The sequence below is a fragment of the Cyprinus carpio genome, chromosome A5 (assembly GCF_018340385.1).
Source record: "Cyprinus carpio isolate SPL01 chromosome A5, ASM1834038v1, whole genome shotgun sequence".
Lineage (NCBI taxonomy): Eukaryota > Metazoa > Chordata > Actinopteri > Cypriniformes > Cyprinidae > Cyprinus > Cyprinus carpio.
Window position 1 is genome coordinate 25,092,886 of NC_056576.1, and position 15,142 is coordinate 25,108,027.

Sequence of the window (15,142 nt, forward strand, 5' to 3'; positions counted from 1 at the left end):
GACCTCCTGGCTGAAGCCTGGAGTCTTTGCCTTATCTCTCCCTCATCAATAATAAGACAGCATGTGTCATGCACATTAATGATCTTAAGATCTAATTCATCTCACATGCTCGCAGAGGGACCGGGGACTCAATGCATGAGGCATGGTAATGCGAGACAGCAAAACAATGATGGAAATCACCCCATCTCAATTAGTCTCTAGCACTCAGTCTGCCTGTTTGTTTAGACAAATGCAAGAACAAGAACAGCAAGATTTATGGCATTAATTTGCATAATGCAGGATCTAGGTGATGCGATTGTTAACAGACCTAATCAAGACATAAACTAGGAGATGAGTGACAAAAACACAAAGACTTCATGTCAGAGTTTTCATTTTAATCTCAAAGTTTACCACAGGTTACATGCAGAAACAGAGAGCAAGCTAATGATATTTACAAAGTTAACTTCTTTTTTGGTTAACTATGAAGAAGATTGCATGTGTTTTTGTAGTCTTTGGAATGCCCAAACACTCCCAAACGATTTGCTCAACGATTCATTTTTCCAAACTCCTTCTTTGTGTGATGCTAATCTAAGGTGATTAGCCTTTTTCACAAAAATGGGAAATTACGTCAGCACAGGGTAAAGTTAGTTCCGTTACAGGTCTGCGCCTATTATAACATTATGCCCTTTCCTCAAATAATGCTTCTTACCTTTTCTGTTTTCCAAGTTGTTGTTAGATAATCTACAAAGAAATAACATTTTACTTGTTAGTAACTTTTATGGCCACTCAGACTACTGACTCGTGAGATAATATGCTCAACATAGTGCTGGATGGTTTCTATTCTCCATCTCTGAGATCTCTTTTTATACAGTCTTTGATCTCCGGTACATTTAAGAGGATTATCTCAATTTACTCAGTCATTTCCCTCGAATCACCACATGATAAATTACTTAAAAATGACAACATTTATGTTCAGATGCACATTTTTTTCCAAGAATACATTAAACAATACTGAGTCCGGTTGAAGCATATTAAACTCAACACAACATAATCTGATAAAATAGGAATAAAGTCATGAATATGAGTCATCTCTTGTTTAATTATTATTTCCCAGGGCACATTATACAACGTACATTTAAACCATCACGTTAATAATGCAAAGGACAGTAAGCAGAAAATACAATATTACTTTAATAATAATAATAATAATAATAATACAAAACTTAGCAAAACTAACTGAATTATAACTGCCACCATTTAGAATTAAACAAACTTGTATTTGATGACCCGAGCTGACGCAAAAGGTTAATTGTGAAATGTTTGTGCTTTATACAGTAAAGTACCAGCAGTTCAAGCATTTTCATAATCTCTTATTTGTATAAAAAGACTTTGATTCTCAAACTCATTCTTGTTAAGTACGGCCACAGCTGTCACTGGAAAAACTTTTAACCTGCAAGCACCAATCCAAAAGCCAGAAACATGGAAGTGTGAAAAAGGATAATTGGTCGATTGGTCTCATTTCATCCTGACTGTAATACCTGATAAAGCAGTGTTTGTGAGCGCAGTGCTGCTTTGTTTACAGGGTTACCGGGGAAACTATTTTTACCGCTCCAAAAGTGGCACCTAGTGGCAAAGAATGTATTTGCATTTTCATTCAGACCAACTCGAAAAGACCAACAACTGGGCAGGCAATATGCTAATGTTTCATGTTGATGTCAACATGAAAGGGTTTGGGATTCGTTTTTAAAAACGACTCGTTTCAATGATTCAGAGTCGACTCTTTCTTTTGAGAGACAATAACTTTATACACTGTGCACTTTCAGATTAAAAACTGTGCATGATGTTTTCATTCACTTAGAGCTAAGTTACACACTGCATGAAAGGTAATTTAAAAAAATCCATAATAGGGCCACTTTAATGCAATAAAACTATAGTGCAATAGAAAACGACTATAAAGAATCTGAAACTAGATATCTTTTCTGGACTCTCATTTTTAGTCCAGATTAAAATTTAAAATATATTATACAAAAATCTGAATGGCTGTTTATTACATGTACTGTAAATATTGTTTGACCTTTAATCTCTGTGACAAGTGAGTGTCAGAAACTATAGTTGCATACCAGTTGTGTAGTGCTTTGTGTACCAGGTTAGCCAGAGTATTATTTTCCACAGAATAAGCTTGCATTTTCATTTAGCTAATTGCATCATACACAGAGTGTTGTAAATTGTTGATGGACCAGAAGCTAATGTTTGTTCTTAAAATCTACACTTATGCTAACAATACTGTGCATATTCATTCCCAAAACATGCCGTATTAGTGAATACTAGCACATCAACTTGCTTATCTTCAAATTACCTTCATTTAGGATATATTGATAAATGTAATTATATGCTATCAATTTGATAGATTAATCAGTTTACGTTATTACATTTGCTTTTGTGAGTGCTCATTTGTGCTATTTTTGCAGCCAAACTTGCCTTGTGTTAATTACCAAACCTTGTTTTCACCTTGATTCAAACTCTCTCCAGCCTAATTGACAACTAGGGATTAATAGAGTGTGACCTTAAACATTGTGAGGAAATGCACTGACATCCAGAGCATGTTGATCTGATTATGATGATCTGTTTGCTGCAAGTCCAGTTTACATACAGCTTGGAAACTGATGTTAGGACAACTCTGTATTGCTTTGATGAGCCTGGCAGTAATATGTTTGGATGTGGTTTGCTAGCATGTACGGATGCATAACTAATCGGGTCACTACAGAGCACCGCATGCTTTGCAAAGGATAGTGAAGCCAGGCCTTTGGAGCAATAAATTGCATACATAATGGCATGTACTTTGCACCTTGTGTGAACTGTACAGATAAGAGAATTAAAGGATGCATGGTAGCTTCATCAGGTGAATTCATTCAGTCCCAGGGAAATGTTCATTTACAGTAAATGCTAAGTTAATTAGAAAAACAGACAGGTGTCTTCTGCTGTGGTCATTTGTGTATGTGTATGTAAGTCCTGTGTCAGTCTATTGCACCATACTCAACACTGGTGTTGTTGATTATCTTTTAAGAAAATTAAGAATAAAATTGGCAACTTTACAATAAAGTTCAGTTTGTTAATAGTAGTTAATTATTAGATTAGAATCATTATTAGAATCACGAACAACGCTGACAGTTTTAATCATATATTTTTAACATTTCAAGATGAATACATTGAAATAACTTACCTGATATATTATGAAAGAACATGAATCAATTTAAAACATGAAATAAACAGGATTTGATACATTTAATTTATATGGCTATATAAGTTATGCCTATGGCTGATATACAGCCATATCTCGTCTACTTGTGTGATATTGCCATAGTCCATAATCCATAATAACGCTTCCTCCAGTGATAAAGTCCACAGACAACTGCTTTGATCTGTTTTTGCTTGTAAAAGGTGCTTGATCTGTGCATATTTCTCTCCTGATGCATACACTCTCAGAAATAAAGGTATAACAGCTGTCACTGGGGCGGTAGCTTTTCAGAAGGTACATATTTGTACCTTAAGGGTCCATTTTAGTACCTTAAAGGTGCATATTAGTACTTAAAGTGTACATATTAAAACCCAGTAGGTACAAAAGTGTACATTTTGAAAAGGTACCACCCAAGTGACAGCTTTTGTACCTTTATTTCTGAGAGTGTACGAGGGGACTTTTTCACTGGTAATATAAGTAATACACATAATTTTGCCAGAAGCAGCAATTTTTTTATTTATTTAAAACACAGTTTTTGCTTAATAAAACATTTAATTGATGAAATAGTCATATGGATTATTTGTGATTTATTGTGTTTTTATCTTCTGCTTGGACTCTCATTCTGATGGCACCCATTCACTGCAGAGGATCCATTGTTGAGCAAGTGATGTACTGGTGAATTTCTCCAGATCTGTTCAGATGAAGATGGTAGCTGATTTTTTTTTTTTTTTTTTTTGGATGAAGTTAATATTAAACATTGTTAAAAAATAACCTAGCACCATAGCTGACAGTCTGTGCAGCGTGTTCATATTACTTGCATGGATGTCTGTATAGTTTGAACACTCCCTCGGAACTACAAAGTAGTGCGTTAGTAAAAATCTGGAGCTGCCACTGCCAGCCTGGCAGTGGAAAAAGTTCATTGCTCCGTGCAAAACACAACCCATATAAAATCATTATCCAGTGCTGAAAACATCTGTCTGACAGTACAGAACACAAGCTTGGGCTTTAACAACAATAGCCAAGTTGTCACATTCACATGAGCAGTATGGGGTCTCCATCTTAGAATAAGACACTGGATGATGATCTTTTAGGTGCACTAGCTCAGAGTTCAAGAAGGGAAGGATGACTTATACAATAACCCCTACAGAGCTTCAGCAGCAATACTTTGAGTTATTACCTGTCAAGGATCCCGGACCCCTGGGTTAGCATGACCATTTCTGGCGATTGCATGTCTGTTTCACAAAGGAGAAACACACAAAGAAATCACACAAAGAATAGCTATTATAAGTATATAAGACATATAAGTGGTGCCTTTTAATTTCCTGTTATATGTTTGTTTTATTTTACTTATTTATTTTCAAGATTGTTGATTTTTACGATTTTCATTCTTTAATGAGACATTTTCTTCATTATGATATCAGGAAAGTTATATTACCTTGGCCTCTAATTTTATCCCCATGAAAGAACATACAGATGAATATTAATAATTGTTGGTCTTTGTTTTCAATTGGGGGAAAAAAATCATCCTAGATGATGTGTATTCAAGTCATTGAGCATCACATCATTGACCCAGATTTCAAAAGGCATGTTTCCTGAGGGTGCTGCACCACCTGAGCAACTGCCAGTGAGAAAAGGATCGTTTTCTTCAGGTGTTATAGACTATTCAGGTGTTATAGAATACTTTTGGTGTTTAGCTAGCTGTGCACAGTGATGGGGGTAAATCCATTTGTGAACACTTAAAATGTGCCACAAAGTGATATCAGTTTTCATCATGGGTGCCACTGTGTGACCATTGTGTCATTGTGTGACTTTATTACACACGTGGTTGTGTTGTCTTTTGGCATTTTTACTTGTCTCACAAAGCCATTTCTACCTCTGAAAATTAAAGAAACGGAGAATGAAAGAGTAATTGAGAGTCTTTATTGTGAAACCTTTCATATGGGGACTTTTTCAACCCAAGGATTGTCAGGGTTGTGACTGACAAACTACTGGAGACACAAAGCAGAGCACTGAGCAAAAATAATTGCAGACATTGAAGTCTTTTAGAAAAAGTGTCATGGCATGATTTGTTGCAGGCTCCTGCTGTCTGACTGTGTCTGTATCTTGACTGACAGGGTAGAGACTGAGGGAATACTTTTTACTTTCATGGCCTTGTGCTCCCATGTCAAAATGAAGGAAAGCATGTTGTGGTTTTGTGTTGACTATGAGTCTGATGTGAGTGAATGATTTTCGTTTCTTTCAATCTTCTCTCCTTTACTTGTAATTGCAGCCTAGTTGGGCGTTGTTCCAAATCAGTGCTTTCTACAGTTGTAAGCATTGCTCAAAACATTAACGATGAAGATAAATGTTTGAATATTTGTTTACGATTCACTTCATGCATAATTTAGTATTGGTCACAATGCTCCATTTCCTCTCTTGTGATCGAGTGAGAAATTGTTGCATCTTCTAATTGATTCAGGACTAACTTTGATGTGCTTTCTCTGGCCCTGTGTTTCTCACTACATGGACTCATTTGTTTGTCTTATTATAGAACTCATTATATTTATACATCTACTCACTTGGAATGTACAGTACATGTGTGAAATCTCATGCAAGTTTTCCTATATTTTGGATTTGATGTTTTGTTATGCTTCCCGTTGACTTCTATTGTAATTTTATTATGCAAATGAAACTTACTAACACTAACCATAAAATATAAATTAATAAAAATAAATTAATAAAACATTGTGTTTAAAAAAAAATTGTGAGTTTTAAAAAAAGTATTTATTTAGTCTGTTAAAGTACATATGAAGCATATTTCTAATTGAAGACATTACCGAATGTCTGCAAAGGTAGAATTGTTTCAGATTTAGCTAAAATACATGTTTGTAATAATATAAACTTTCCAACATTTTCTATTCTTCTGAACATCCTCTTCTGAGATCTTAGATTTTAATTAAGATATTACTTAGTATGTTTATTAAATCATTACTTTGTGTGGGCCATTGGATTGCAGAAGATTTCAGGTTTTACTATACTTGTGGGGTCATTTGTGTATTTCTGCACCTCTAGTGGCACCAAATGGAATTGCAATTTTGAACATCCCAAATAAGCTTAATGTCATTTCAACCAATGACCTTAATTGGGGGCGGGATTACCTGTTTGACCTACTAATGTCAGTGTGTTTAAAACAGTCATTTCTGTAGTTTTTGTGCCAGCTTTAATAAGAAACTCAAAGCCATATTTGCATCACACTGGAACGTAAATAATTCGAAACAATAACTGATGCATTTAATCTCATCCAACATAACAGTCTGAGGCATGTCTTGAAATGTAACTGTGGCCTTGGTTTACAGGTACTTCAGGTCAGGAGCTCCACCTGTAATCAACCCCCTCCAGACGCATTTTCCAAAGGACACTATTGTACCAGGCTCCTTTGCTGTCACTTTGACATGGACGCTGCCCAACCGCACCACAGGGGTTTTCAATGTCACCAGCCCCCTTCCAGGAGACTGGTTCCTGGCTGCACACTTACCAAAGGATAAGGGGAAGATCTCTGTCAAGGTGGGTTAAAAACATAGAGGATAAAGCAGTCAGTGATCAGAGGCCCAAAAATAAGGATAAGGGGAAGATCTCTGTCAAGGTGGTTTAAAAACATAGAGGATAAAGCAGTCAGTGGTTCGGCACGTACGTTTATGGATAAAGCAGTCAGTGATCAGAGGCCCAAAAATGCCTCTAGTCAGCGGGTGGCCTTCATGGGTAGTAATTTAAAACTCTGTGATTTCAGAACTTGTCATAGACTTCTTTTTCAAAACAGATTATATATGCATTTCCTGTCAGAGTGCTCATTATTTCGCATGGCTTGTAATCTCAAAGACAATGGCACTTTTCTTTTGTATAATGTCTTGAATATTCATTTCTATATATTACATCATGTTAGAAGTGCATTACTTTTTTAAAATGATTAATTTTTCGTATTGTTCACAAAACCACATACTTGTCCGTGTGTGATGTATGTCTCTGCGGAATGAAAGCATGTTTCCAAGTAAAGGATGAAAAATCGAATTGTGAAATAATGTGTAGAATTAAAAAGTCATTCTATGTGATATAAAGTCACATTGTGAGATGTAAAGTTACATTAAAAGGAAAAGAGGATTTTAAAATACATTTTGTTGCAGAATTAAAAAAAAAAAAAAAGAACTGGATGTCTAGTCTACAAGACTGAACCATTTTTAAGTAGAACAAAACAGTAGCTCTCTGAACTTTTGAACGTTATGAAAATGGTTTTGGTGTAGGGTAGTAATGAAGCCAGAATAAGAGGATTTTGTTTCCTTTAAATAAAAAAGTCAGTTCATATTGAAACAAAAGGCATCAATCATGCATCATAAGATATGCGTAAATAATAGCATTTCAGCAGTGGCTAAATTACGACCTAAAGTAATACTCCCTCCCAGTAAACCCAAATGTACAGCAGGTTGTAGTATTCTTATTAAGGGTATTACTGCCCAAAGGGAATATTTAAATAGGTGAAAATCAGCCAGTGGAAAGTGTTTAAATAGCTCATGCTGCTGGGAGTCCACCATGAAGCACATGGCAATGTACTGGCTCACAGTAGATATATATACAGTAGAGTTCACATAGACAGCTTACACAGTTTCATAAATATATAAAATATTTAGAACAGCTATGTCATATAGGGGAAGTCTTTTTCATTCATGTTCTATTCATTTTCGTTATATAGTGGATACTGTTGTATTTGTCATTTAGAAGTATTGCATGGTAGAGCCTTAAAATGCAGTATAATGAAAGTGTTATGCCTACCTATAATAATTTTTCAATTGTGGATTGTTTCGCAGAAATAAGCAGAACCATCAAACCAGAACCAAGACTATCACAATCAAAAGTTGAATTATTTTTTACATGTTTGTATTATTATAAATTTAAATACTTTAGATGCTGTCCAAAAAATGTTTCCCCTAGTGTATGTTATACAGGCCACACAATCAGAAATTGGATATGCCAAGATTCATGTTATGTCTGCCTTACAGATTTATGATTGGATACATTCAGCTGGTTTGGATTTGCATGTACGTAGCTACGGAGAACCAGTTTTCTCTGTTTCACTGAGACTCACATCTGCTTCAATTGTGCTGCCATGCATAATTTAGTCAATATCTGATAGTCTTATAAAATGGTAGAATAGTGCTATTATAATCTGGAAAATAGGTCTAAAATATGATTATGTGCTTGCTTTAATTGTATTAGAAAACAGCAATAGCCAAAGTGTGTTTTTGGCCTCTAGAACATATATCTTCAAACTGTGCTAGTGAAACTTATAAATGAGATTTGGTTTTTAAAAGAATAGTTCACTCATAAATGAAAATGGCCATAATTGAATCATCTTCATGCCATTCCAAACACTTATGACTTTCTTTTTCTGTGGAACACAACTTGAATATTCATGAGAAATGCCCAGTTTGTGGACAATTAACTGTTTTGAATTGGATATTTGCAAGGAATAAGAATCGGTTTACAGAACTGTGAATGATTCATTTATGAATCAGGCTGATCTTCTTTTTTTTATATTATTCAGTTCTTTTTGTTGAGGTTATTGGGGAGGTTAGTCTCATAAATGAATGATTATTACCATGTTTGTTGGGTTGTTAATGGAGTTCTTATGAAGAAGAGCTTACGATATGCCTACGTCATATGTCATCTGCTGTATCATGTTAGTGTATATTGATAGTGTTAGTGGAAGCTAGAGATTACAGTTTATAAAGTTTTAAATATGGATATTTTTCTTAAACAAATGCATCACTTTGCTTCAGAAGGCCTTTATTAACCCCACAGAGCCATGTGGAGTACTTTTATGATGGATGCATGCACTTTTTTGGGGCTTCAAAATCTCGACCCTCATTCACATTATACATAATATAACTCCAATTGTATTCGTCTAAAAGAAGAAATTCGTGGATGGCTTGAGGGTGCGTAAATCATGGGGTGAGTACATTTTGGGTGCCTTTAAATTAAGTCTGCTCCTCACACCTAGACATTTGATATTTTTATAATATTTTTATGGTGCTTCTGTGCTCTTTTGAAGCTTGGAAGTTTTTTTAGTTTAATTGCTTGGAAAAGAGTGACTAGCACATGAATTGAAACTTCTGTTTTTATGTTCAATGGAAGAAAGAAATTCATATTGGTTTAGAACAACACAAGGGCATTGTATTCTTTTTAAGTGACCCCCACATCTATGCCGTGGATCGCTTCTAAATGGATCTCACACTGGAGGAAACTTCTCGCATCTTAATTGGAATTCTCATGTTCACAATAGCTTTACCTCAATCTCCATTCACAAAACTTAAAATGTCCACCACAGCTGAGTTTTGTCCTTCGCTGCTCTTACTTATCTCAGAGCCACAAGGCGAGCATTTCAGCCTTTCTCTTTAATTAACCGCAGCAGGTTTGCTTGTGGTGGAGGCCATTCCCCTGGATTAAGAGCAATAATTCTACTCGGTGTACTATGCTTTAAGGGCACCGTTTTCCTCTGAGCCAACAGGGTCACACTGCCAGCCAATTAGACAGAGCCAAAGCTTGGAAAGACGAAGGCTTTCTCCTTTCTGTTGGCCTGGCGAATGACAGCACCTGTGGAGCAGAAAAGCTCATGGCCGAACCTACTGAGGTGGAGTAATTGGAGGAAGTGTGGAAAGCAAGACCATGCTTTCCCTGAGGAATACATGTGTTATTTATTCAGTGTAGTGTAATGATGGTTAAGTGTGTGTGTTATTTATTTGGTGTAGTGTAATGATGGTTATAACGGTTCCCAAACTTTTAAGCCCGCGACCCCCATGATAAACGCTGCTGCCCAGTGCGACCCCGCACCACCATATATATATGTTTGATTATTTTTTATTTGTATCAGACTATTATTGAAAGAAACACTGATTTAACAAGCATTGAATAACCCACTCAAACGAGTAAGTTTAAATATTCTGGTGACCCCCCCAGCGAGTTTTTCAAGGTTTTGCGTTAGTTTAGATGTGACCCTTGACTGATTTCCATGGTGAATTTTCATTGCTGATGTCACGTGACACACCGCAGATAAGCCGAGAGTACAAAGTCATCTGAATGATGATGATATGCTTTTATGTAATCATTTTCCTTTTTTCATTCAAAATATTCAGTCTTTTCTCTTGTTAGATATGGCTTGATGAAATACAACTGATAATCCGATTTGTATCAAATATATGCAAGGGTCCCTTGTGTTTGTTCTGATTTCTTTTTAAACATTTATTATAACGCACATCGCGTTAGAATCAGCTTTGTATGCGCGATGGGCGACCGCCAGCTTAGTTTGATCAACGCAGACGCAGTTCACAAATCGGATCTGTTGTTTTTACAAAAACGGTGAATTCATCCAGTTTTTATTCCCGATAACATACTTTAAAAGTACACCATTGTATCTGATGCTCACATAAAAACGTGTGTAATTATAATGGAAACTTATTTATTTATTGCCTCGTAACTTTGAAAACATCTTTGTGATTTTACAAACTGCTAAATGTATTGTTTTTTTATTTAACGTATTGTCTGAAACCTAAACTAAACATTATGTGGTTGAAAACAACTGAAAAGTTCTGATGACATTTCCTCTGAGTGCGCCTGTCTCTGTTAAACTCAGCGCCAGCCACACGCGCGAAACCACATTTGACCATTTCACGTCATGCACTGACCGGTGTGATACGTACACTCAAGGGACCAGTCTAGACTGATTTTACCGGTGTGATCGTGCGTGTTAAAAGGGTTAAATCAATATAGTCAACATCAAAATATATACAACCTAATATATTTTCATTAACTTTAACACTGCTTCATCATCTTTTAACCCTGCTTCTGTGTTTTATATGCGTCCACACCAGAGTTTTAAATTATGGGAACCACTGCTATACAGCATATATGCTGTATAGGACTTCTTTTTGGTTAAAGGGGCTTGTAGGCATTTGATTGTGCCACAGATTATGCCTGCCACAGTGAACTATCACACATTTACCCTGTGCCAATCTTGGTAATGTACCCGGGCACCAATTTTCTATGTGTACCATATGCAATCAGCACCTGTTTACATAAATAGTTTTGGAGATTGCATTATTTCTGCACCTGTCAGAACTGTTTAAATAACATGATTCAGATCAATTTGCTAAAAAATATAGGCTTTACAAAGATGATTGGTGCCTTTAACTGAATTTTTTCTTTTTTCACTTTTCTGATGGGTGCTCCATCTTCTCCCACTTACAGTGTTTCTTTCACTGACAATGAAAAACATTAATCATTAAGAAATACAACTGAAAAAAATACTTCTATTTTTATATTATTATATATGCTATTATTATTATTATTATTATTATTATTATTATTATTATTATAAATTATTATTAGAGGATAATTCCAAGAACAGTTTTAACAGTTATAAATTCCAAGAGGAGATTTTAATATAAATTCCAATTAATAATAATAATAATAATAATAATAATAATAATAATAATAATACTGCAACTAATAGTAATAAATATAGAGATTTATTTATTGTTGTTGGGAACATTTGGGACTGATAATATTAATAATAATATTGTGATGTAAATACAAGACACAAGCAATGCAGAATAATAATAATAATAAGAAATATTAAGATTGAGTTAATGCTATTGTGAACATGTGGAACAGATAAATAATAATAATAATAATAATAACAACAATAATAAAAGTTGTTATTATCCTTTCGGTTGTATTTTTGTTACTATTTTAACTTAATGGATGATTAGTTTTTGTTAGACTCTTAAAATCCCATCTTACAATTCACATCATGAGTGTAACCTGCTACAACCAAAGTACAAGCCCATAACTGACTGTCAAGTAACAGCTTGCAGGATCGAAGCTCTGTGGACACATGGTGCACAGAGGTGAATCTCAGTAGAGCAAAGCTGCAGCGGCCTTCAGCAAAGTGCAAGTCTGTTCTCTCAGCTGATGAACTCCACAGTGTCTGTGAGGCTAATCAGGGAGCAGCCGGACCCTGCTCTGCAGGCGCACAGTCACACAAGCAGATGGCCAATTGTAGAGAGAGAGAGAGATTTATGTTATTTCAGCTGGAGAGAGAGAGAGAGAGAGGGAGGAGAGAGGATAGAGAGAGAGAGAGGGAGGAAAGGATAGAAGAAAGATGGGGTGATGAGTAAGAGTCAAGCACACAGTAAAGATCAGCTGGCCATCTCTGCTGCGTGAAGCTGGCAGAGTGGATGAATATAGTGACCAGTAACCAAGCATCCTGACAGTTTGCCTTGCACTAACTAAACTCTTGGTCTCTGAATAAATCAATAAACTAATTGGAACTTGTCAGCACTTGGAGACGTGTTATTGTTCAGTGTGTCTTTCTTCTTTTGGGGTCTACACAAGTGAGGAGGGGTCTGTCAGTTTTGTGGCTGATTATTTCTTTATTGAATTTTATTTAGAGATAGTGAACATGCCAAAGCACATTCTAGGTTAAGGTGTCCCAGGTCAGTAGATGCCAATGTTCTTGTTTAATGAAATTCCTTATAATTCCCTCCCATTCATGCAGGGTTATTTATGAACCATGTTTGTTAGGGAGGAGAAGGTCAGCAATTTTAATCAGATAATGATCTAGTTTAGTCAGTCAGTCAAATCTTTTTGAAACTGTAAATATTTTCAATTTTCAATTCTTTGACAACAGTGATGGGATAACTTCACCTTTAAAGGGGCAGTTCACACTCATCATTTAGTCACCCTCATACATATAATGAATGCCAGTGTTATGTTGACATTTGACTTTCACTGTATGGAAAAAGAAGTTGAAACTCTTCAGACTTTTCATACAGGTGGAACAACATGAGGGTGATGAGATGATGAATGATGAGTTGAATTTTTTTTTCTGATCTGTCCCTTAAATGTAATTGCATTTCCTGTAAACAGATCTGAGCTTTAACTTTCTGTGTCCTGTCTTTTGACAATTAAAAAAAAAAAATCTAATTATAGGGCTGTTACCACATGATTATTGTGACCAAAAGAATTCAAGTAATTAAAGTATTATCACAATATCTATTGAAATATGGAGGAAATAAATAATGCTATCAGTCAAATTAATGCCCCCCCTTTTTAAAAAAATTTTTGCCAAAAAAAAAAAAAAAAAAAAGAAAAAAAAAAGCTTGAAAAAATGACTGTAGGGAGGTGCAGAGAGTTTGCAACCATAATACGAAAATAGCTAGCTGTTGATCGGCGCTTCCTGCAGACTGGGGAGTCTTAACACCTTGTCTTTTTTTACAGAATCCAAAAACTCCCACACTGATGAGCTAACATTTTATTTTTTTATTTTTTTATTTTTTGTGCAGGAAGAGTGTCTCTTCTTTGTCTGTCATCTCCTCCAACATGGTTTTGAGTGCCAGTAGTCAATACACACTACACTGACTGCTGTTTTCTGTTTTATGATGAGTGGCAACCGGCATTAAGGTGCAATACCTCCACCTACCATGTTCAAGTGTCAACTAGATAGTTACTAGCCTGGATTATTTATGACATTATTATATGTAGTATTCACACAATATCAATATTTTTTAATTTTGTTTGAAATATCACAGTTTTTGTCAGTATCATATTGTGAATGCAAGCAAAAAGGGGTAGCTACAACCACCCAACTGTTGATAGAAGTAGGAAAGCAGAAATTTTCTGTCATCACTAATTTATTTCCCTACTTGGGAGCTGAAGCACAGAACAGAAGTAGAGAATAGTTGGAGATGTGTGGGGGAACACCAGACTTTACCAGTAATGAAACTGTGGATCCCTGCAGTTCAGTTCTTTGACAAATGATACATGTTTTTTTTATACCAGGCCAAAAAGCTACACTCAAATGCCTTGGTGCCTTATCTGCTATGGGTTCATGCACAAGTATTCTTTTTTCAAGTTCAATCGTATTTTGAGGAATTTATATATATTTTTTTTTTTTTTTTTTTTTTTTACTAGCCTGTCAGTTACATTACCAGACACATGTTTGGAATTCACCGTGCTCCACAATAAATGATAAAGAAATCTTTTACTCATTGGCCATATGGACTCCTTGTTGTTCTGCATGAGCAGTGTGTCAGAGATATTATCCCTCACACAGCTGGAGACCACATTATACATGCAAAATGCCAACAACAGTCCGCTATCAATTTTGTGTACTGTTTGGTGCACTGTGCGCGTGAACAGAGGGCTTTAATTATTTCACTAGTTGCTCAAAGTTGCCAAATTTGTGCTGTGAAAAGGGAAGCAATTGTTTGCATCTTTTTCTCTCTCTCTTCCTTTTGTCTGCACTGAGTGTCTGCACTGGCACATGAGTTACAAACGCCCCCCCAATCAAATCAGATCAATGAAGAATTGTAAAGAGGCAGAGGCGTCACAATTCGACAAATCTTGTATGTCAGACACAATGCAAAAAGCACAGGGTGGATGGAAGCGGGGCGGGGTGCAGAAGCAAGGCCATGTCTGCCTCCACCAGCACCAGCTGTGCCTGCTTTATGGATGCAGCCATGGACAAACAACAGATGGGGCTTCTTCTCAAGTTTGTTATTTAATGGTCGCTCTTTTGCTTTTTCATCCTTATTATTCCACCTTACAACTCCAGTCTGCCATTTTAAGCTAAAAACTGATGTTTCTATTTACTTAGATTGTGTGGTAGCAATCCATTACGTTTTGGATAAAACATTGCATCCAGAGCAGAAGGACATTATTACGAACTAAACTTAATACTTACTGAATTAAATACTTGCTTACTACATTTTTTTTTTTTTTAAAGAAATCACTTTTGTTCAACAAGGATGCATTAATATATATATAATATATTATAAGTGTCCGTGACATTTATAATGTTACAAATATTTATATTTCAAATAAATGCTGTTCTTTTGAACT

At 35.6% G+C, this 15,142-nt stretch overlaps 1 protein-coding gene across 1 annotated transcript in view; it reads left to right on the plus strand.

Moving 5' to 3' along the window:
* The window catches only part of LOC109076513 (transmembrane protein 8B-like), a 117,586-nt gene that overhangs the window by 37,514 nt on the left and 64,930 nt on the right, over positions 1 to 15,142 (plus strand). Inside the window, 1 exon segment of the mRNA XM_042757326.1 lies at positions 6,550 to 6,757. Within this exon segment, the coding sequence (XP_042613260.1) occupies positions 6,550 to 6,757 (208 nt within the window).